We start from the raw sequence: 20,989 nt of genomic DNA on the forward strand, positions 1-20,989 counted from the left end.
CAGTAACACTATGCAACATATGCAACACCACAATGTATAGTAACACCATGCAATATATAAAAAGAAAGGAATGCCAATCTGTTTACACCAGCAGCCAAAAATAGTTAAGGATCTCCCAAAATAAAACAACAAAAAAAGAAGTGAGGGAAAAAAAAAAAAGGGAAAAAATGAAAAGTTTGCTCCACCTAAAGAGCAGCGTGAACAATACCGGGAGGAAACAGCTAACGCTATCGTGCGTAACGCGGATTAAATTGGCCCAAAGGAAATTAGAAGGGCAACGATACAAAGCTGTAACAAAATAATCGGAAATTCTTCAAACTGTATCAAAAGTAGGAAACCCACGGGCATATCAGATGCCAGGGATACAAAGAGGGGACGGAGCAGTTTACTGCTGTGGCAGTAAGTTACCATTGCTGACTGTTGCTCCTGACCCTAAACAAATCAGGAGACTCGGAGCCACTACTAAAAACGCAGAGGTCCTCCACAGAAAGGGCCTTACCGATGCTAGGAGAAGCAAGACAGACAGCAACGTAGCCCTTGTCTTTAAAAAAAAGGTGCCAACAGGGATTTGGGGAGATGCAAAAGCTCACTGAACCTCACTTCAGAAGTGGGAAACACGCAGAAAGGTTCCTTCAAGAGCGGCAAGGTCTAACGGGTAGGATGCAGGGTGCACGGCCTCTGCTCCCCGCCGGTGCCCTTCACGGATGGAGGCTAGGAGAAAGCGGGCACGCGTAACCCTCTTAGATGTTGGGCATTTTACCCACCGTTCGGCTGCGGGAAGGTCTCAGCCACGTGCCACCTCGAGGCAGGAGGCGGCTCTGGCATGGGCCAGGCAATTTTTTTAACCCCTTGGAGTAAACGAGGACATCTAGTTGGATATATATTCCCCAGAGCGCTCTGGGATGGACGTGCCCGCATCGGTCTGATACCGGCTTGGTAAGACTCTTTGCACTTTCCATGCAAGAGTGGCACCTGTGACTGAAGCAACTAGGGCGAACACATCAAAATCTCCCGTTAAATTTCTCCCGGTGGGCCATAACATAGGAAACGCATTTCTGGCCACAGGCCTGAGGGTTTAATCGAGAGCTGGAAGGAGCCCCTGGCCAGATGGGCATCAAAAAGCCAGCAACCAGCATCTCCCGGCTCCCCTGGGCCACCAGCCCATCGCCGGAGGGGTTTCTTTAGAGGACAACCACCCAAAGGGTGGCGAGCACGAAGCACCGTGGGGCGGGCGGCCTCGCGCTTACCAGTCCGTCACAGTTGCTGATGGCCACGGCGGCGCCGGGCATGCCGGAGATGCCGCCCGTGAAGACGCACTCCTGCCGCAGGGGCTCGCGGAAGAGCACTTCAAAATCCTCCTGCCATTCGGCCACGGCGCCGGGCGGCACCAGGCGCCGGTTGGGCCTCACCCGCAGATGCAGCTCCTCGCCGAAGACGGTGACGTTGAAGTAAAGCAAGCGGCTGGCGGCGGCGCGCCGCCGGGGCGACTCCTCGGCGGCGCTGCGGGCGACCCGGCGGCAGGCGCCTTGGCCGCGGCCCGCCACCGCCGAGCTCCCGGACACCACGTGCGAGAGGAAGCGGCCGCGGCAATCGGCGCTGAAGGGCACGATCACACCATATTCGCTCAGCTTGCCGGACAGCAGGAGCTCTGCGGAGACACACAGACGGAGAGGGCTTCGCTACGGGTCCGGGGCAAAGAGCGAGCCACGGAAACCCCCCCCCGCCACTCGGTTGGCTCGTTAAATTCGATAAACCAGCCAAAGCCACGAACGCTACCCGCCTCCCGCCGCGACCCCGCTTTAGCGCCCGTCCGCTCTGTCGTTTTCAGAGGGACGCGTCAAGCGGAGCAGAAGAAACTCATCCTGACGTGCCTCTCGCATGGCCCGCTCACGCCAAAGCATGCAAACTATTTCGCGCCCGGCCTCCGTCTACCCCTCCAAACCCGCGCGTCCCGTTGCGACCGGCCGGCGGGTTACGGCAGCGCGTTGGCCTCCATCCCCACCGGCCGGGCCGCCGTACACCTGTCAAAACAACCCCACCGAGGGGTGAGGGTGGGGGGGGGGGAGGAAAAAAAAAATAATAATTAAAGGGAAAAAATAATAATAATTAATAGAAAGAGAAGCTCAAGCGGCGCGGCGGGAGCCTACCTGGGGCGCCGCCGGCGGCCAGGCAGCCGTGCAGGGGGACGAGGCAGGAGAGCACCACCCGCAGATAATCCATTTGGGGCCGGCGGCGCGGCGCGGCGCAGCGCGGCGCGGCGGCTGCGGGGCGGGCGGGCTGCGGGGCGGGCGGGCGGCGCCCGGCCCCCGCCTCCCCCCGCTGCCGCCGCCGCCGCCGCCGCCGCCGGAGCCGCCGCCGGGGCCGCAGCCGCCGCCGCCGCTGCTGCGCTGCGCTGCGCGCCCGCGGCCCCCGTGCGCGGGGCGGGCCGGGGGCAGGGTCTGCGCCCAAGGGGTGGGGGAAGCCGGGCGGAAAAATTATTTCTTCCCCCCCCCCCCTCCTCGCCGCCCGCCGCCGCCTCCTCCTCCGATTTTTTTTTTTATTTTGTTGTTGTTTCAGTTTTCGAGTATGTTTAGCACCTTTTTCTTTCTTTTTTCCCACCCGCCCCCTCCTCCCTTTTTTTTTTTTTTTTTCTTTTCGGTGAAAAAAGTTCTGCGGCCCCGCACGGGGGAGGCGGCCCGGCCCGGAACAAAGGCGAGCCCCGGGCGGGGGCCGCGGAGGAAGGAGGAGCCTTCCTCCCTCTCCTCCTCCTCCTCCTCCTCCTGCGCTGCCCCTTCCCCCTGCCCGGCAGCGAGGGCCCTCCTCGCTCCGCTTTGAGCACGTCGTTTTTTTCGGGAAACGCACCCTGGCCAACTGGGGTAGAAACACGCGGGGTGATTCGGCTTCCTCCCCAGTTTTCTCCCCTCCACTTAAAAAAAAAAAAAAGGGGGGGGGTGAAACAGGGCGCAGCGCCTTGTTTCTGCACCCCGGTGCTTGCACGCTCCCTTCAGATGGGCATTGCCGGCTCTTTTCCCGAAGGGCAACCACCCAGGCTTGGCGAGCGGGAGGCGCGCGCCGTGCCGGCTCGCGACGCTCCTCAGCCCTGTCCTGCGGAGGACAGGTAATCCAGCGGGCGCAACCAATCGCTATTCCACGCGAGTAGGGCAGGCAGGCAGAGAGGCAAAGGGGGAGAAAAAAAAAAAATTGCCAAAACGCCTTCTCCAAGGCCAATAAATATGACAAAACTCTTAGAAAAACAAACATCACCGGCTGTTATCGGAGCTCCCGTCTCTCTTTTCTCGGGGCTCAGCGGCAAACCTCCGCGGGCAAAAAGAAATACGAGTGTTCAAGGAAGAGAGCACGTGCTCACAGCGCGGGAAACAGCCGCTCCCAAGGGCAGGGAGAGCGCTTCTCACGCTGCTTTTGTTTTTGCGGCTCCCAGGGCAGCGCAGGTAACTCCCCGACAAGCCAACGGCGGTTCAACACACTCCACGCTGCAGCAACGGGGCTTCCCTCGGGCCTTCTTTTCCTTGCAAAAGACGCCCGTCAAGAATTGGACTTGACTGCTTAAACCGCATGGGGAGAGGGTCCCGGGAGAGGACCGATGGCTTAAACCGCATGGGGAGAGGGTCCCAGGAGAGGACCGATGGCTTAAACCGCATGGGGAGAGGGTCCCGGGAGAGGACCGATGGCTTAAACCGCATGGGGAGAGGGTCCCGGGAGAGGACCAATGGCTTAAACCGCTTGGGGAGAGGGTGCCGGGAGAGGACCGATGGCTTAAACCGCTTGGGGAGAGGGTGCCGGGAGAGGACCAATGGCTTAAACCGCATGGGGAGAGGGTCCCGGGAGAGGACCGATGGCTTAAACCGCATGGGGAGAGGGTGCCGGGAGAGGACCGATGGCTTAAACCGCATGGGGAGAGGGTCCCGGGAGAGGACCGATGGCTTAAACCGCTTGGGGAGAGGGTGCCGGGAGAGGCCCGATGGCTTAAACCGCTTGGGGAGAGGGTCCCGGGAGAGGACCGATGGCTTAAACCGCATGGGGAGAGGGTCCCGGGAGAGGACCGATGGCTTAAACCGCATGGGGAGAGGGTCCCGGGAGAGGACCGATGGCTTAAACCGCATGGGGAGAGGGTCCCGGGAGAGGACCGATGGCTTAAACCGCATGGGGAGAGGGTCCCGGGAGAGGACCGATGGCTTAAACCGCTTGGGGAGAGGGCGGGCGGCAGGCAGCCGGTAGAGCCGAGTCTTTGAGCCGCTTTCACCGCGCTCTCACTTCCTTCCGCCCGTTACAACCCGTTTGGCACCCCACCACCCTAAGGAGCCGCCTGGGAGGGGAGGTCACGGCCGCTCCGTGCACAGCTCCCGGGAACCCGCGTCCCCGGCCCGCGGCGAAACGGGTGAAACGACCCAAAAGCAGGCTGCAACGACTGCGCGCGGGTAGCTGGCGAGGCAGGCGAGCCCACGCTGCAGTAGCACGCCTTCTGGGGCGGTTTGACGTTCGCTGGGTCCAGCTGTTGGTGGTGGGATCCGCGCTGGATCCCACGCCGGATACGGCCGCGTAAGGCCAGCTCCTCGCCGGGCGCTGCGCTGCGTCACCTCGTCGTTCTGGAGCTCCTCGGCGGGGCCTGGGCGGCCGAGAACGGCGGGAGAGGACCGACGGTTGAGAAGAGCCACCTCGGAAAGCCCGCGCCGGGGGTCCGCGGAGGCAGGGTCCGCGGGTGGGGATGCGGCCCCCCTCGGAGAGGGCTCTGCCGCCAGCCGTTTCCACTTAAGCGCCGGGGGGAGCGGTGCCTTCGCGCTGGCGAGTCCCCTTATGCGGTCCAGATGTTGCCCGAGCGACGCTCCCCGGCGTCGCGGAGGAGGGTGAGGAGTGTCGCTTCCTCGCGCCGCGGTTTGTTTGGGGGTTGGGGGAACGAGGGCTCAGCAAAGTCCAACCCCCAAACCTTCCCCCCCCCCCACCTCCGCCCCGGTAGTAAGGCACCTCCAGAAACGCCACGAGCCAACTTCAACCAGAGAAATGGGACTTCAAGTTGGAAAAGCAAACTTGTGCTTCCAAAATCAAGTCTTTTAGCTTGTTTGTATGCTTCTGTTGCATAGTGCAATATATAATTTAACACAGGACTTGAGACATAAAAGATTCTTTGCATTAACCATAGAAAAAAAGAGTTTATGTGCTCCAAGCATTTTTGGTAACTTAGGCAGATATGCCTTCATTAGGGCATTAAAACTGGAACAAGCCATAATTATGACTGAATGGATTTATGAGGAAACACGTAATAAAGAGCATATTTTACTCATGAAGAACAGCTCCCCAAACATCATTTAATTAGTCTTCTCAGAGGCCAGAAACTGTTTCTTTATCCGCAATATCCATGAACTCATCCAGTCCCTGTGGACCATTAACACTTCCCCTAAGTTAGCAAACCGTTGGCTTCAGGGGGAGCAGCCGTGTCCATCTGAGCTGACGAACGGTTCGTTCAAGTCTGGCTGGCGACGACGATCACGGCTTTAGATTCGGTTCCCCCAGTACGCCGAGCTAGCCTGAGCGCACGCCCACTGAAGATAAATAAGAGATATTTTAAGGTCCTGGTCCTATATCTTGCTGCGCACGGTGGCAATGCAAGACCTCAAGATCTCTCCCAGATCCATCGCCCTAGTAGTGACATCAACCCTACCGCTTTGTATCACTTGCCTTAAATGTTAAAATGACCAGGACTAAAGTGGATTTTGTATCACCTCTGGTAAGACGCCACCGTTTAGAAAGAAAAGGAAGAAACAACCCTGGTCGTCATCACAGCTAAAAACGGAGAAAACTTCCTCTCCCGGTTTCTCTCTCCCAGTCGCTCCCTGCCCTGCCTCATCCGGTGCTTTCCTAGGGATTACTAAACAGAGGAAAATACCCATTAGGGAAAAGATTAAAACAGATTGAACTGCCTGCATTCATGCAACAGTGTTGGGTGGAAGCTTGAAAAAAAAATTCCTGCTCTCCTGCACAAACAAAGAAGAAACGCTTTTGTTTGGTGGAAAAGAGACCCCTGTCTTCAGCCTTCTTCCTCCCCCTGCCCCTCGCTTTCCTGCATAAGGAGAGGAGGGGAAGAGCGAAAAGGGGAGGCAAACATGGGATGCTTTTTTGCTAGGAACGCTAAACTGAGGTTTGCAGCGATTGAACACTTGATACTAAATCTCAAGATACCGTTCGTTCAGAAGAGGCCGCGTAAAACGGAAGGTTTTACTCCAGACAGCCACTTCTTCTACGCACGTTTTCCCGGAAGGAAAACGTCATTTTTCTTAAAAACAGACCAACCATCGCAGGAAACCAATTTTTGGAGACTTGGCGACAGCACGCAGCCTCCTCTTCCTCCCTCCCTAACGCAGCTTGCCATCCCGCGCCCCTGTTCAGGCGGCCCCTCTTCTCTGCCCGTCACGGCGCTGGCGCGCTCGACCTAACGGCAGACCTCCAGCCTGGCCTGCTTTCCTCGGCCTGACCCGAAGGGCGTCTGGGCGACCAGCAAGCGGCCAAGTTCTCCACGTCCAGCCTAAATAAGGGGCCGGGGAAGCCTTCGTGCCGCGCTGCGACGCGCCTCGGACGCCCGGGGACCGAGAGCCCTTGCAGGCAGCGCCATCCCACCCAACCCTCCGCCCGGCTCCCCAAAATCCAGGGCCCGAAGAGAAACTGCCGGCAGCCTCGCCGTGAACGGGCATGACCTCACCCCTCAGACATGCAGCGCCGCGATTAGGTTAAAACAGCAAATATTTACTGCTGCAGCATCGGGGGCGAGAGGGGAGCCTGGCTCCCGCGAGGCCATACCTGCCAGGCAAAGCGCCCCAAGCCTCGTCCCCCTCCCGCCATAACAGAGACCCCCCCCTTTTCCTTCCCCCCCCCCCAAAAAAAAAAGCACAAGTGTGACGCTGTGAACAGAGAAATCCATGCAAGCTGGGAAGAAGTCCTTAGGGAGAGCATCCCGGCCAGGGGAAAAGCTCTGTCCCGGACAAGGCTGTCACGGCCACTCTGCTGGGCTCCTGCCCCACTGCGAAGCGCCTCTGAAGGCAGCGGTGGGTCCTACACCTAAGCTCTTTTCCTCTCTTCTTTGCCTTCTAAACTTCAAAAAAGGCTAAAAATCAACGAGCCGGATCTGCTGACTGGCAGATCTGTGGCCCTGCCGGTGGACCGGGGCGACCTCCCGAAAGGCTTTGAAGGGGCTGGTGAATGGCGAATTGGCGTCTCAGCTTTTTGCACCTTCCCAAGGTGCTTCAGCCTCCACGTCACCTCTTCCAGGTGCGATTTTTTAAGAGCGTATCTAAAAGACCAACAGAAAGAGTCACAAAGGTGCCGCCGTCATCAAGGCCAACCTTTGAGGAGAGGAAGATAAGCGCAGTCCTGGGTTTTAGAGGCAGGATAGCACAGCGAGTGAGCTCAGAGGCTCATCTGGTCTCTGGCTGCCCCAAGGCAGGACCATTCCTGGCGGATCTCTCTCTAATCCGCGCTTAAAGACCTCCAAAGACGGAGGGAGCCTCCACAACTCCCCAGGACATTTTTCGCCATGCTTTGCTATTCGCATCTTGGAAAGCTTTTCCTCCTGTCTGATCCGCATGTTTTTCACAGGGGCTTGAGAGCAGATCTTTCTGTTCCCGCAGCCTTCCCCATGTGTGAAGGTAGCTACTGCGCCCCTCTGAGGTCTCCTCTGATGTCCTCTGACTTCCCTCTACCTTGGCCAGCTTTCCCTAGCTCGTGATGCACGTTAACCACAATCCAATTAACCTTCCTAATCCTGAACCAAGGTCTAGCGGGACAAGCTAAAGGCTTCTGGGTCTTTTGCTGCTTTTGTTTTCCAGGAGCGCGAAGCCGGTCCACGCGTGCCTTGCGTGCTTGCACGCTCCTTAGCTCCACCGCGCGTGCACCGCTCGGCGTGGAAACGGCCGCAAACCCGGAGCCCCAAAGTTTGCGCGTGGAGATAACTCCCGCAAATACGCGTGCCTGACGAAACCTGCCACCAAAGCCCTGCTGCTAACGTACCAAGTACGCCAGGCGCTGCTACGAAGCCAAGCGAGAAGGGCAGCTACGGGCAGCTTTCTTCCGAGAGGCCCCAAAAGCATTGGCGTCATCACGTTTTTAACGGGAGACTTAGCTGCAGCTAGAGGGTAACGCAAAAGCCGTTCAGCGCAGACTTAGCGCTCCGTAAGCGAGCACCGCCCAAAACCCCATTTGCACACGCTGGAGATTTCCCGGAGGACTCGCGACGCGCTTCTCCAAGACCCAGAAGGGAAAGGAGAAACGTGAGGCCAGGCCCTACCCTCCTCCCCTCGGCGAGCCGACGCAGGCTCTTCCGCAGCCCGCGTCGCTGAAGGCTGACGGCCCCTTTGCTTCCTTGACAAATCGGGCGTCCCGCAAGCGCCGTGAGGCCGTTTCCTGCAGTTACGGATCCCGTGGAAGCAGCTGGATACGGTAGGCCAGAAAACGCGACGGCAACTTCTTGCAGGAAGGTACGGGAAAGCACGTGAGGGATGACGGGAAAATCCCTCCAGAGAGCAACAAAGCTCTTCACTGGGGGCTTTTTGCCTGTACGTGCGACTCGAGCGGCGTCCGCCGGGGGCCAGGCAGCAGGGGACTTGCATCGCCTGAGTAGCTGTCTCGCAGGCGGCAATCCCACTCTACAGCCTTACCTTTTCTTCTACCTTTTGCTTCTTCCAGCTGCGTTGGGAGTCGTCGACAAAAGCGTTTTCGTCGCCGAGCGCTTGGTTGCATCTGGCCCTCCGTATTCCTGGGAGCTGTTTTGCTTGGCAGCCTGCCCCGGACGGACCCGGGAGGTTGGCCTTTCGGGTTACTTTTTCACCGCTGCAAAACGGGCATCGCTGCTCGCAGGCAGCGCCCGCGGACGTTCCCCACGCCGGGAACGCAGGCCGGGTCGTAAGGGTTTTATCTGCACCGGGTTTTCAGCAGGTGGGTGTTCAACCGAGAGAAGGCAGGCCGAAGAGTCGTACCCGGCTCCCAAAGCCGGGGCGGGAGGAACGTTTTTCCCAGCAGATTGCCCCTAAGCAAAGCTCACTCCGCGCTCTCAGCCTAGACCCCAAAACACCACTTGCTCCAACAGACGAGCTCCGTGAGCCACCCGCTGGCGCGCAAGACACCCGCGGCACCCGCACCGTGGCGGCTGCGGCTTTCTGCCCGCCTCCCACCGCACTAGCTTCACCCTTGGGTCTTAGTGCAGGATACAAGCTTTCCCGGCCCAAATATAGGCACCTTCTGCATCAAGATGGGGGGAGACATCTGTCCCTACCCGCTTTGTTGCCGGTGCGCTCCGTATCACCGAAAAATATCTGCCGCGTTGCTCGTTTTTAACCATCCTCCTGCTAAAATTAACCTTACTGGTGTGGAAATCCCTTTTTATTTTTTTGGCGCCTTAAAGCTAGCGCTTGAGCGTTTTCCATTGCTCTGGGGCCTCGTTCATCCTCCCGGCCAGCGGTTATCGTTCTGGCGTGACCCAGGGCTGGACGGACACCGGCGGAGGGGCAGGGAAAGCGCCCGGCGCTCGGGGCGCTGGGCTTGTGCATGCCTGGCTGTTATTTTTAGTTTTCCAAGCCCTGGCTCCACAAAAGCATCTTAATTACTATTCTTTAGCTACGAAATGAAACACAGATGCTCTCCTCTTGCGGAGGGCCAAGAGTTTCCTCGGGCTTTCTGGGGCAGTGGTACATCACAGAAATCAAAACATGGAAATTATTATTATTATTTTAAAAGAACGGTTATGTCAGAGCTATTTGCGGCGGCGGCAGGCCAGCACGTGCCTTCCCAGCAGCGCTCTCCTGGCGGCAGGTTTCTAACGGCGGGCTGGCCGCGGCCCCGGGAGAGCGCAAGCCGTTCCCGTGCGCTCTGCCCGCTTCTCCTTCCCCCCCGGCCAGCTGCTAAAGGAGACAGCAATGCAATAAAGAGCCCCCAAAACCATGCTTTTCCAGCGCCGGTCAGGAGCGCCCCAGCACCAACTCGCCAGGGCGCCGCTGATGTTCTCCTAGGCCACAATCGCAGCGGCTGGGCTGAAAGGATACACGATGGGGTCTTTTTTTTGGGGGGGGGTTATGTGCGCGTGGGTGATTTTGGGGTGTGTGGTTTTTTTGTTTTTTTTTTTTTTGGAAAAGTCTTTGCACCTGCCTTGAATTGCTGGGGGAAAAAAAGCCGCGCTGCCGTTCCCCGTTTCACACCGACGCGTTCGAGAAAATGAATCGTTAAAATGAAAGGGGGGGGGGCGCTGGGGGGGGACGTGCACGGGAGGCAAATACGGTGGGCCGGAGAGCTGCAGCGACGGGACTGAAGCCGCACCAGGTTTCCCAGCGCCGTTCCCCGGGCCAGCGGAACATTGGCTCCGCGATACATTTTCCCTTTCTATCCAGGCGGCGAGGAAACAGAGCCGGGCCGGCCCCGCGCGCAGCTCTGACCGCCCGCCGATGCCCTTGCACGTGCTAGGGGCTCCCCTACACCCGCGCGGAAAAGCCCGCTTGCGATCCTGAGCTCCCGAGGGCTTTCCTTTGATCCTGACAACGCTCTCCTCGTTTAGGGCGAGTATATTAAAAAGTGTTAAAATATTAGTCCGGGCTGCCTGGCTGGGGGCAGCTCGGGTTGGGGACGTGCACGCGGCATGATAAAAATAGCCTGAAAATAGTGTCACGTTACCCCCCCCCCCCGCTCCCCGCAGCCAGGGGGCAAAGCGGGGGGGGGAGGGGAGAAAGAAAAAAAAAAAAATCAAAATCACTCACTGCTTTTACGACAACAGAGCTGGACCGGCGAACGGTCAGCTCCTTTGATGACAATCCAGGCTGTTTTGGCAGCCGCGGACGAGTCTCCCTCCTTCGCTCCGGCGCGCGGGGCGTCCCGAAGGGAGAGGGAGCAGCCCGAATTCGGGCAACGCCAGCTCGTGCGAGGAGGCAACCGCTAACCGCAGGCTTTGCCCCGGGGAGTGAATGCCCCCCCCAGCCCGGGCATCACCCGGCCTTTCCGAGGGAGAAGCTCAACGGGCCGCAACACGCCGATTCCCGCGGGAGGGCAAAGCGGCCGGCGCGGCGAGCAAGCCCGTCCTGCGCAGCCAGCCTTACGGGAAGGTAACTCGGTGCAGGGCGATGACGAACCGGCTGCCAAGGGGGCAAATCCAGGCAGATGTTCTGCTGCTCTTGCAATAAGGAGGTCCCGACTGGAAGCCCCTGCATTAGACACGTGGCAGTTTGGGGTTTCTCCGATCAGCCGGTACGATACAGGGAGGCTACCAAAACCAGCTCTGCTTCTGGCTGGCCGAAAGGTTTGTAGCAGCCTCCCCGGGAGCTGTTAAAAAGTTAAGCTGAAGTCATGGCTTGGTGGGGGGGCCATAAGGCGGTCTGGCACGCCAAGGAGATGACGGGCTCGTAGGATCCCACCACAAGAGAGCCTGGGGAGGAGCCTCAGGTTCCCCGGGCGAGTCGGCTCCATCGCTAGAGGAGCGTCCCAGAGCCCCACCGCTTCAGCTGGGGCAGGCTCGCAGCACCCCTCGCCGCTCTACGGCCAGCCTCGCTCGAGCCACCGCGTAGAGTAGCTCTGGCCGGGACGAGCTACGGCACCTACGGAGCAGCAGCACCCCAAAGCGGGACTTTGCTCCGTCTCAGCTCAGCCGCTGCAGAGGCAGAAAGACCTTCAGCAGCGTCTCAGTCCGCCCCCCTCCTCGCCCCGAGCCGGGATGACTCAGGCTGCGGTCTTCGAATAGCGCAGAGGGACCGCGGCCGCGAGGATCAACGCCCCGGGCACTTCTGAAAAGGGGCAAAACCCCTTTTGCTCGAAATAAGCGCATCCCGACGACCTGATGCCCAGGCCGCGATTTTAGCTGCTCCGGCCCAATAAATAAATAAATCCCGCTGTGACGTGCCCTGCGCGCGGCGGGATGGCCAGACCGTGATTTAGCTATTTATTTCTTCCCCCCCGCCTTCCAGCGTCACACGCGTTTTGGCCGACGAGCCCCAACGGGGGTCTTGGCGCCTGCCGCGAGCGCCGGGTAGAGCGAGACGGGGCTGAGCCGAGCGGAGCAACCCCTGAGCAACCCGGAGAGCAGGAGCAAGAAGCAACGCCGAGTTGCGTCCTCTTGTCGACGCCACGCGCGTAAACACGCCGGGGTTGGGGGGGGGGGGGGAATAAACACCTGAAGATAGGCGAGAGATTTGGGTTCCTCTCCGGCTGCTCAGTTCCTAAGTGGCAGCCCACCCGCCAAGCCCGCACGGCGCCCTCGGCCCCCGGACGGACCTTTCCGAACAGGTAGCGAGGTGCCGCTCGGCGGGGGATTTCCTTCCATTTAGGAAAAGCCATTTTTCCCCCCCCCCCGGCGAACCGAGAAGCGTCAAAGCTCGGTTTCTGAAAGCTTCGCCGCGGTTCGGCTCAGGGGCTCAAAAGCACGGAGGGGGAGGGAAAGAGGCTCTGTGTTTCTGCTTCCCTCCGCTGGGGAAAAAAAAAAAAAAAAAGGGAAAGCAAACCTACAGCACGGCTGGGTTTTCACTAACGCGTTCGTATTTCAGAGGCCCTTTCTCTCCCCCGGGGCAATTGCTTTTGCCCACCGCTCGAAATCGCTTGTTTGGAAGGTGGGAAAGCGGAAGGAAGCCTTTGAGGCCGCAGGCCAGGTGATGCAAATCGCCAGCCTTCATTACCGAGATGAAAGGGCTGCATCGCCTACGCAATTAAAGGGAAAAATAAAGCGGCCTAATTAAGCGGCTGCTTGGACTTCCCTCCGGAGAGCGTTTCCCAAGCTTTCGGCGGGCGGCGAGGGGCAGGAGAAGGGGGGCGACCCGTTGACGCCCCAAGGGCTGGGGGGGGGGGTCTCCTCTTTGGTCTCGCTCTGCCCCGCGAGTCACAGCCCGCCGGGTCCCCCGCGTGCCCCCCGCACGCGGCCAAACTTCCAGCTTCGTGGCGGCGGACGTCCCCAACACCCCTTCCGCCGGGGAGAAAGGACGTCTGTTACGGGTCGGGGCTGCGGCTCGCCGTAAATAGAAAACAATTTAAAAAAAATAAATAAAAAAAATCAGGCTGTTTCAAAGCTTTCCAAAACGCCGTGCGATAAACTCCTCTCAACGAGCAATTTCAATGGGTTTTACCTTCCTCCGCGCAGCTCCTCTGTCGCTGCAGAGGATGCGGGCCAACGGAAACGTTGTGCGGTGCCAGGCGGCCGTGGCAGCAGTTACAAAAAGGACAGGAGGAAAAAAATATATAGATAGATATATATATAGTATCGACAGCCTCTTGCCCGTCGCTAGCTTAATTCTCCTCCTACCTCACCAGCGAGTTATCCCAACACCGACGTAACCCAGCGGGAGACAAAACGCTCCGTCACGTGTTTTGGCGTATAAAAAAGTAAGACCCAACCGCCTGCTTAAGTCACGAGCGAAACGCTTCGTCCAGGGAGCCCTGGGGGGATTCGGGCTCTCGAAGCAGCAGCAGCAGGAGCGAGTCCAACGTTTTTTTTTTTAAAAAAAAAAAGCCTCTCTTGCCCTTTTTTCCCCCACCTCCACCGTGCACTTCTTGACTTCTGCTGCCTGCACCCCTGGGCTCGCGCCCACCGCTCGGTAAAAACCTCTGGGGGGGTGGGCGAGCACGTAGGCATAGATGTCCGAAACGCCCAGGGCTCTGCCAAGCGTCGCCGGGGGTCCTCCGCGAACGCTCGCCTCTCCCGAAACACGCGCGCAGCCACGTGGCCAAGGATGCGTGGATGCGTGGATGGATGCATGGAAGGATGGACAGATGCATGCATGGGCGGATGCATGGGCGGATGCATGGACGGACGGATGCATGGACGGACGGATGCATGGACGGACGGACGGATGCACGCAAGGACGCAGGGATGGACGCATGGATGCATGGACGGACGGATGCATGGACGGACGGATGCATGGACGGACGTCAACGAACGCACCGGGATGCAGGGATCTATCCTACAGGCTACGCTGGCGCGGTAACAGAGTGAGAGGCTGGGGGAATAAAAAAAGAAAACCGCGGCGCTTACGGTTAGCGCGCGCAGGAAGGGCAGAAGACGGCGTCCTCGCCCGGCACCGACGTCCTCCAAGCGCCGGCAGTTAAACGCCCGCCTTGAATTTACAGCATTTTTATTGCGCCTAGAAGAACGCCATAAATTCATAAATTTAAAGGCAGTTTTTGCGGGTTCTCCCCTTCCCCTCGCCGGGGCTTGCTGCGAACAAAGTCTTTCCCGGCAGGCCAACCTCCCGCTCTCCGCCATCCCCGCCACCCACCACGGCTTCCCGGGAAAAGCCGCCGGGGTGGGGGCTCCGGCCGGGCTCCTACACGAAGTCTCCTCGGAAAGGGCGCGAGCCGGCGCGCGGCTCCCGCCAGCGGCAGCGCAGCTTGCACAGCGCCTTGCCCTCCAGGCTCTCGAACTCGGCGAATCCCAGCTGGTCCAGCACCTCGTAGACGCCCGCCCTGGCCGCCACCTGAAAGCACAGCAGGGAGAAGACTGGCGTGAAGCGCCCCGGCGGCGGGGTAAGGTGGGAACGGGGCGGCTTTTCGGGACCGGCGAGAGGCCGGGCAGCAGCCGGAGGAGGCCGCCGGCGGAGCCGCTGCCCGCCGCTGCCCAGACTTTCCTCCGCCTGCTGCTCACAGGTTTTACAAGCGGCTTCTTGGCGGTGCGCCCGCCCAGCGCCTTGGCTTTGGCACGGTCCCGGAAGGCGTGCGACCTCGCTAAAAATTTTTGCTAAAAACCCGGTGCTTAGGAAGGGAGGGACGGGCGCCCGGAGACCCTTTCCGCCCTGCGGGAACGAGCCCCGGCGAGAAGCACCGGCGGCTTTTTTTGCTTCCAAGAAGCTTTTCGCTTTTGCCCCGTCCCGCGGGCCCCTCGGCGGGCAGCCGGCCGGGGACGGCCGCTGACGGTAAGCCGGCTTGGCAGCCGCCGCTTTCATCTCTCGCCGAGCGCATCAAACATGCCAATACGAATTAGCAGCGGCGGCGGCGACGCCGGAGCGGCCAGGTTTTTTTTTCCGCCCGCCGCCCGGCCGGCTCCCCGCTCTTCCTCGCGCGACGGACCCCCGCTCGCGAGAAGAGCCTGCCAAGAGCGGCAGCGTGTCCGAGAGCCAGAGCGAAAGCGAGACAGGCCCTCAGGAGGGAAAAGGGCTTTCGCAGGCTAACGCAGCCAGCCAGACAGGCGGACGGTCCCGCATGGGTCGCCTGGCTTCCTTCCAGCCCCAGATGTTGCCGTTTAAGCCAGCAGGCAGCAGATCGAAACAAACCCGCGGAAAAGCACGTCTTCGCCGAGCCCCGCGGCTCAAGGACTCGAACCGAACTCACGGGAAACCGACTTCCCCCCCCCCCCCACCACCCCCAAAACTCGGGGGACCCCCCCCAACTCCCAGCCCCTGCACTGCTGGGCGACGAGCAAACCCCCGGGTTATTTTAGAAACGGTGGCGCCGCTAGCGCAGGGCGCAGGCAACCGCCGAACACCGCGACGCCGGCATGAGCGGGGCGAGAGGAGAGCTTGCCGATGCTCCAAACCACCGCAACCAGCGCGAGCGAATGGCGCACGAGACCGCAACAGTCGCGTTTCGGTCTGTAAATGAGCATTTAAATCCACCGCTCTTTACCAAATCTCAGGCCCGGTCCAGAGATTCTGGGGACAAATCTGGTTTAGGCAAAGAGGGAGCAAAGGACTTTCGGTTTACGCAGCACCCTCGTCTCTTCTAAAGCGCAGCAGCAGAAGGGCTCCAAGGCAGGAAGCCCTGCGCTGGGGCACTAAGCAAAGGAGCGTGAAAAGGAGCCGCTAAATTATGTGACTAAGCACCGGTCTCGCTGACACGGACCAGGTGCAACCGGCGTGCGGCTGGGGGCGCGGGAAAGGCTCACCTCGCGCATCCACACGCTGAACGGCCGCTGCCAGGAGTCCTTCTTCTCAAGGTGCAGGTAGGCGTTGAAAAGGATCAGGTAGATGTATCGCTCCAGGTACTGCAGGCTCCTCAGCTGCAAGGTCCGCGCCTCCCGCTCTTCCTTGCCCGTTTTCCCCTGCAACGAAGCACAATTCAACCTTGGGGCGCTTGGTGCCCGGCAAGCTGCCAGAGGTGCCCATCGCAGGTGTCCGCGGCAGCGAGGAGGCAGGAAGGCCACTGCTTTTTCCTTCGGAAAGCAAAGGGAACATAACGTTAACCAGCCAGGATGTACCGCTACGGAAAAGCTACGTGCCAAGTGAGCCCCGCGCGGCTCTCCTCTGAGGCACTGCTCTCCATCCTGGTGGCCCTCTCAAAGGAGAAGTTTGGTGGGAGAGGCGCACAAGGAGCTCCTGTGCTAGCGAAAGTCATTTACACAGCCACCAGCCAACCCTCCCTCCCCGTCGCCCCGCCGCAGAGCCAAGCACGGTCCGCAGGACCAGGACACGCGGCAGGTCCAGCTCAAGAGAAAGCAAGCCTCAAGGGTTCAGTCTCTCTTGCAAGCCCAAGAGCAGGAGGCATCTCCTAAGCAGAGGGTTTTTGCCTGCCTCTAACGCGCAGAGGGGACGAAACCAGCCTGGATCAAGAGCGAGAGGACGGTAAGCCCAGGCCCTCCCTTTCCCGGCTCTGCGAGCGGTGGTCGCGCAGCAGGCTTCAGGGGCTCGGTGCTGCCGGGACCACACGTGGTGCCCATCCACTTTAGCACCCACCCCTTGACCTCTGCAGCATCCCTAGGGCTCCCTGAAGCCACCCTGCAAGGCAGGACCGCTTTCTCGGTGGGGACGGAAATAAGTGCACGCTTGCAGCTCGTCCCTGCTTCGGCTTGGCAGCTCAGGCTCTCATTAGGTTGCGGCTTCCAGCAAATAAAAACTTCCCCTTTACCGTGCAGACCTCAAAAATAGACGAGGCGCTGCTATATGCATGGCGTGGGTTTGCGCGCCACGCAGAGACGAGCCAGGAATAGCCCTTCGGCACCTCTCCAGGCTACGAACCGTGCCCGCGCTTCTATTTTTGAACAGGTATTAAGGGTTAGCGGTCCCTCTGCTGCTGACCCGAACCCGAACTTGGCCTGGGTGCAGCACCTCAGCTGCGCAGTCTGGCGCAGCGGAGAGAGAGGAGAGAAAGGGAAGAAAAGAGAAAAAAACACACATATATATATAGCGATATATAGCTCTCTATATATCTCTATATACACACACACACAGAGACATATATACGTTCAAAACCCAGGCGTCATCCTTCCCGCGAGACGCAGCGTAAACACCATCCTTGACCGTTCTGGATTTTTTTTCACGTTTTAAAGCAAACTGGGAGAGCTATAGCCTAGGACTAGGGCCCCCCTAGAAACCACTGGCAAGCTAAAGACCCTAACGGAGACCGGTATCTTCGCCCGACCGTGTCACACCACCCCCCAAAGGAGGCTGCGGCGACTCCCCCGCGTTGCAGCCACGGCGCGACAAGAAAGTCAGCTTTTTGCTCTTAGCTCCCGCCGAGGCTGGCGGTGAAGGAAAGGCGCCCGCGCTGCTGCCGGGGGGGGGCCCACGCCGTTTTTCACGTGGCGCCAGCCTGAATGCCGGATGCCATCGCTTGATCCCCTCTTGCAACCCAGCAACAGTTTAATGCACTTCCCAGTGAACGCTTTTCAAGCCCGGGCCTCCTCCCGACGCCAGGCCTTGCTGAATTTTGCAGGATTTTGCCGTGACGCAGACAACCGCCATCCGTTACAGTCCAGGCCAGGACCACTGGACTCGCTTCCCTCTTTTGCGGCCAAAGCTGGGCTGAAATGCAAATACCCCTGCAGGCAAGGAGCTCTGCAAGCATCCCCCACCCCGTGCCAGTATGCACGACACCCAACCCCTGCATTTCCCTAAATCCTTGCAGACGTCCTTCACAGGCACGGAGACCGTATTTTTAAATACGCCCCAAAACTTTGCATTCGCCTCGGAGAAGCGCGCCGCCGCTGCAGGGCCGCAGCGAGCCCCCGAAGAGCATCCCAAAGTGCTTTTAAGCTGTTTACTGACACCGGACGTCCCTCTAAACACCAGCCACGATCCCAGCGCCTAGAGTACACGATCCCTGCTCAGCAGCTAGGAGCAATCCTCTTGTTTAACTCTCTCCAAACCGGCTACGCGGTCGGGGGTTCCCACGCGCCACAGCCGGAGCGGTTTTTAGGAGAAGAGAGGGTCCCCGTGTCGTGCCCCGCGGCAGAAGAGGAGCAACCGTCCGTCTCAGAGGGGCCTCGCTCAGCGCTGGCTCGTTTTGGGGAGCCGCCGGTTTTGCACGGAGCCGCCGCGATTGTCGCCCTCTCTTTTGTCCAATTCCGCTCTTTGCCTGCGCGTCCTCGTACTTCACGGCCCACCTACGCAGCTCCTCGGCGCCTCCCCAACCTCACGCGCCAGGTGAAAGCCGACGAACGCGATCAGCCTGGGAGCGTGGACCTCACTTGCGGTCCCCTCCCACGGCGGCAGCGGCGTTGCTGCAGCCGCGCTGACGGCTCGGTAAGGGTTATAGAGGGAGGATCTCTTCCAGCTCTCTTGGCCAGCAGATGTGAAGCAAAGCCCGCTCGGCAAAGCCCAAAGCGAGGTTTGCATGCACCTGGAAGCATATCCACTTTCTTCCAGCTTGCATCTGTCGGTCTGACTCGAGACAGTCCTCCCAACAGACCTCGTCCACCGAGCAGCTTTTCCAGCTTTCCGGCTGCAAACTGGCGTCCTTGGACCCCAAACCGGCCCCTTCTCACGTGCACGGCGTGGCACGAGGAGGAGGTCTAGGGCTTGTCCTCTCTCCTGCACCCGCAGCAGCCTTTTACCAGGGAAAAAGCATCTCTGCAAGGTCAGGGAGAGCCGTACGAGTTGGAAACGGAGAGATGGGGGCAAAACGAAGAAACAAATGAAGCGTCCTGCCCTCCCAGAACACACTTACTGGCAAAAAACGTGATGCGGGGCCAGTCATTCCCAGCACAGTGAAGGAAGGAGACCCTTCTGCGTACCTTCAGGCAGCGAGAGCCCCATCTCCAAAGGCCACCTCCTAGCAGCCCAGGCCAGCCCTAAGGGATGGACAAAACTCAACACGACGGACGGAGCAGCCAGAACTACCGGGACGAGGCGGTTTGGACGGAGGCGACGCGGCGGGAAACCGAAAACATAGGCAGCGACAAAAGGTCTTCCTAGGGCAAAGAGCGGATGATCCTCAGCTTATCTCGCTTTCCCATCGGGCTGTGAGCTGGATACGGCTGGCCGGGAAACAGGATGCACCACGGGAACACCCACGCGTTGCGCGCTGCCGCCGAGCGCCAGGAAAGGGGTGCAAGGAGGTCGCGGGAACTTCGCCGCAATCGTCTTCCAAGGAAAAAAAACGGGTTCGAGGCTCTGGGAGCAACCCAGCAGCTTCGCGTGACTCCGAACGGCTCCCCGCTCCCCCCGCCACAGCGTCCCCTCGCTGAAGCCCGTTTTCAGCGTACCGGGAGGTATTCCCACCTCCGGCTTTGCAGGACGAGGCTCGACTGCCTGGGCTCAGCTGATGTAGGGTAACGGCACGCTTTCAGCTCCTGGTGAACGGGAGACGGTTCAAGGTAGCTGAAGGCCTCCAGAAGTTATGTCCTAAGAGCGCTTTATAAATACGTTTCCAGTAAAAAGAAAAAACAAAACAAAACAAAAGGAGGGAAGAGGTAAAAATAGCGCGTGCCGCTTCCCAGATATTCTTGGACCGACCGTGGCAGCCCAACCGTTGCTTTTTATACCAAATTGCCCGCTGCTCCCACCAACTGGCTGACCATCAGCCTCCCGCGATTAGCTGTACTGCTAGGACGGTGCTCGCCAGTAGGCGCAATTAAGGAAAAGGAAACATGCTCCAAAAAAGCTGCGGGACCTCGAGCCCTGTTTCAGGCCAAACTTGTTCTGCGAATCTAAACGAGTAGTCTATTAATCTGGGAGCTGTTTAGTTACGTTCAAGGCCACGGACTTCAAAGCGACTGCCAAGCAAAGCCAGATGGGGTGGCCACCAGCACATCTTCCTTATCCCTTACCTCCTTGCCCCTGCTCGGTCTTCAAAAGCCAAATGGAGATTTACAGCAGTTACTATGGCATCTTAAGCCAAACCACAGCAGGGCGCCCTGCACGGCCGGCTGAGGACCGCTTGCAAGTTCGCAGAGCAGACTCCTTGTCCTTCTGCGGTAAAACGGGAAAGACTGCGCCGAAGGCCACGGAGATGCTCCAGAGACAAAATTTGGTCGCCAGGCTCTGGTTAGCAATGTCAGAAAAATATAAGCGAGGCGTTTTCAAGGCCTGAGACAAGAGGCAGGTTCTTGCTCCACCTCCCCTGGAAGTAACCACGTCGTTTATTAAAACCTAGCAGCGCTAGAAAAGAGAGAGACCCCCAAAGCAGGGCACCTGCGGAAAACTCAGGGCGTGCGTTTTACCTCCTCACGGCCGACCAACGCCGCGGTCCGTTAAAACCGTTGCGCCCCGCCAGCAGACGACCCGCCGCCCTGCCTTCTTCTGGGACGGGTCCACCTCGCGCCAGCCAGAGGGGCAGAAAGGCACCGCTGCGAGGCCCCACCGCCTGCCTCGGGAAGGTGCTGCACGCGAACGACCCGCCGAGGTGGGTGCCGGCCACCAAGATAATCCGCTCTCCCGGGAGCGGGAGCTCTTCCACGTCCAGCTCACACCTGATATTGCCGAAAGCCTTGCCCCGAGGGAGAGTTCGCTGAATACTTAGCTGCTCTCTCCAAAGCCTTTTCCGAAGAAGTATTACAAAAGGGGAGGGAGCAGGACTAAACTTGCACGTCCAACGCCGAGCTAGGGCGCGCGCCCGCAACGCGGCCGCGCAGCCGGACCACAGGGTCCCCAGCCCCCAGGGGTGTCCACCTCCAGGCCACCGGCAGCCCTGGGATCTCTGGTCCTCCCCAGCCAGGCTCAGCCTTGCTGGATGTTTAACGTGCCAAAAAAGTTAAAACCGCCCCAAAAACCCAAAACGTTCCCCAGCTTGGAGGCCGTTCAGCTGCTGTTTCAGAAGGAAGACACGACTCCGGCTCGAGCCTTGAGGCCGCGTTACCTTGCGCTAAACCCCAAGCAAGCCAGCGCAGCCTTATGTA

At 59.5% G+C, this 20,989-nt stretch overlaps 2 protein-coding genes across 17 annotated transcripts in view; both read right to left on the reverse strand.

Annotated features, from left to right (window-relative positions):
* ADAMTS14 (ADAM metallopeptidase with thrombospondin type 1 motif 14) overlaps positions 1–2,225 on the reverse strand; it is a 38,507-nt gene extending 36,282 nt beyond the window's left edge. For all 5 annotated transcript variants that reach the window (XM_068950967.1, XM_068950965.1, XM_068950964.1 and 2 more), the window contains exons 1-2: positions 2,148–2,225; positions 1,248–1,648 (exon numbers count right to left, since the gene is read on the reverse strand). In XM_068950967.1, the coding sequence (XP_068807068.1) occupies positions 1,248–1,648; positions 2,148–2,220 (474 nt within the window). In that variant the 5' untranslated portion in view covers positions 2,221–2,225. The remainder of the gene's footprint in view (positions 1–1,247; positions 1,649–2,147) is intronic.
* A 10,956-nt stretch (positions 2,226–13,181) lies between these two features.
* Positions 13,182–20,989, reverse strand: part of PALD1 (phosphatase domain containing paladin 1) — a 33,444-nt gene continuing 25,636 nt past the window's right edge. For 11 of the 12 annotated variants that reach the window (XM_068950973.1, XM_068950977.1, XM_068950974.1 and 8 more), the window contains exons 19-20: positions 15,821–15,976; positions 14,059–14,417 (exon numbers count right to left, since the gene is read on the reverse strand). In XM_068950973.1, the coding sequence (XP_068807074.1) occupies positions 14,268–14,417; positions 15,821–15,976 (306 nt within the window). In that variant the 3' untranslated portion in view covers positions 14,059–14,267. Of the gene's footprint in view, positions 13,941–14,058; positions 14,418–15,820; positions 15,977–20,989 lie in introns of those variants that run through there. The other variant, XM_068950969.1, reaches the window with a different exon arrangement.

The sequence above is a fragment of the Struthio camelus genome, chromosome 7, assembly GCF_040807025.1.
Source record: "Struthio camelus isolate bStrCam1 chromosome 7, bStrCam1.hap1, whole genome shotgun sequence".
Taxonomy (NCBI): Eukaryota; Metazoa; Chordata; class Aves; order Struthioniformes; family Struthionidae; genus Struthio; species Struthio camelus.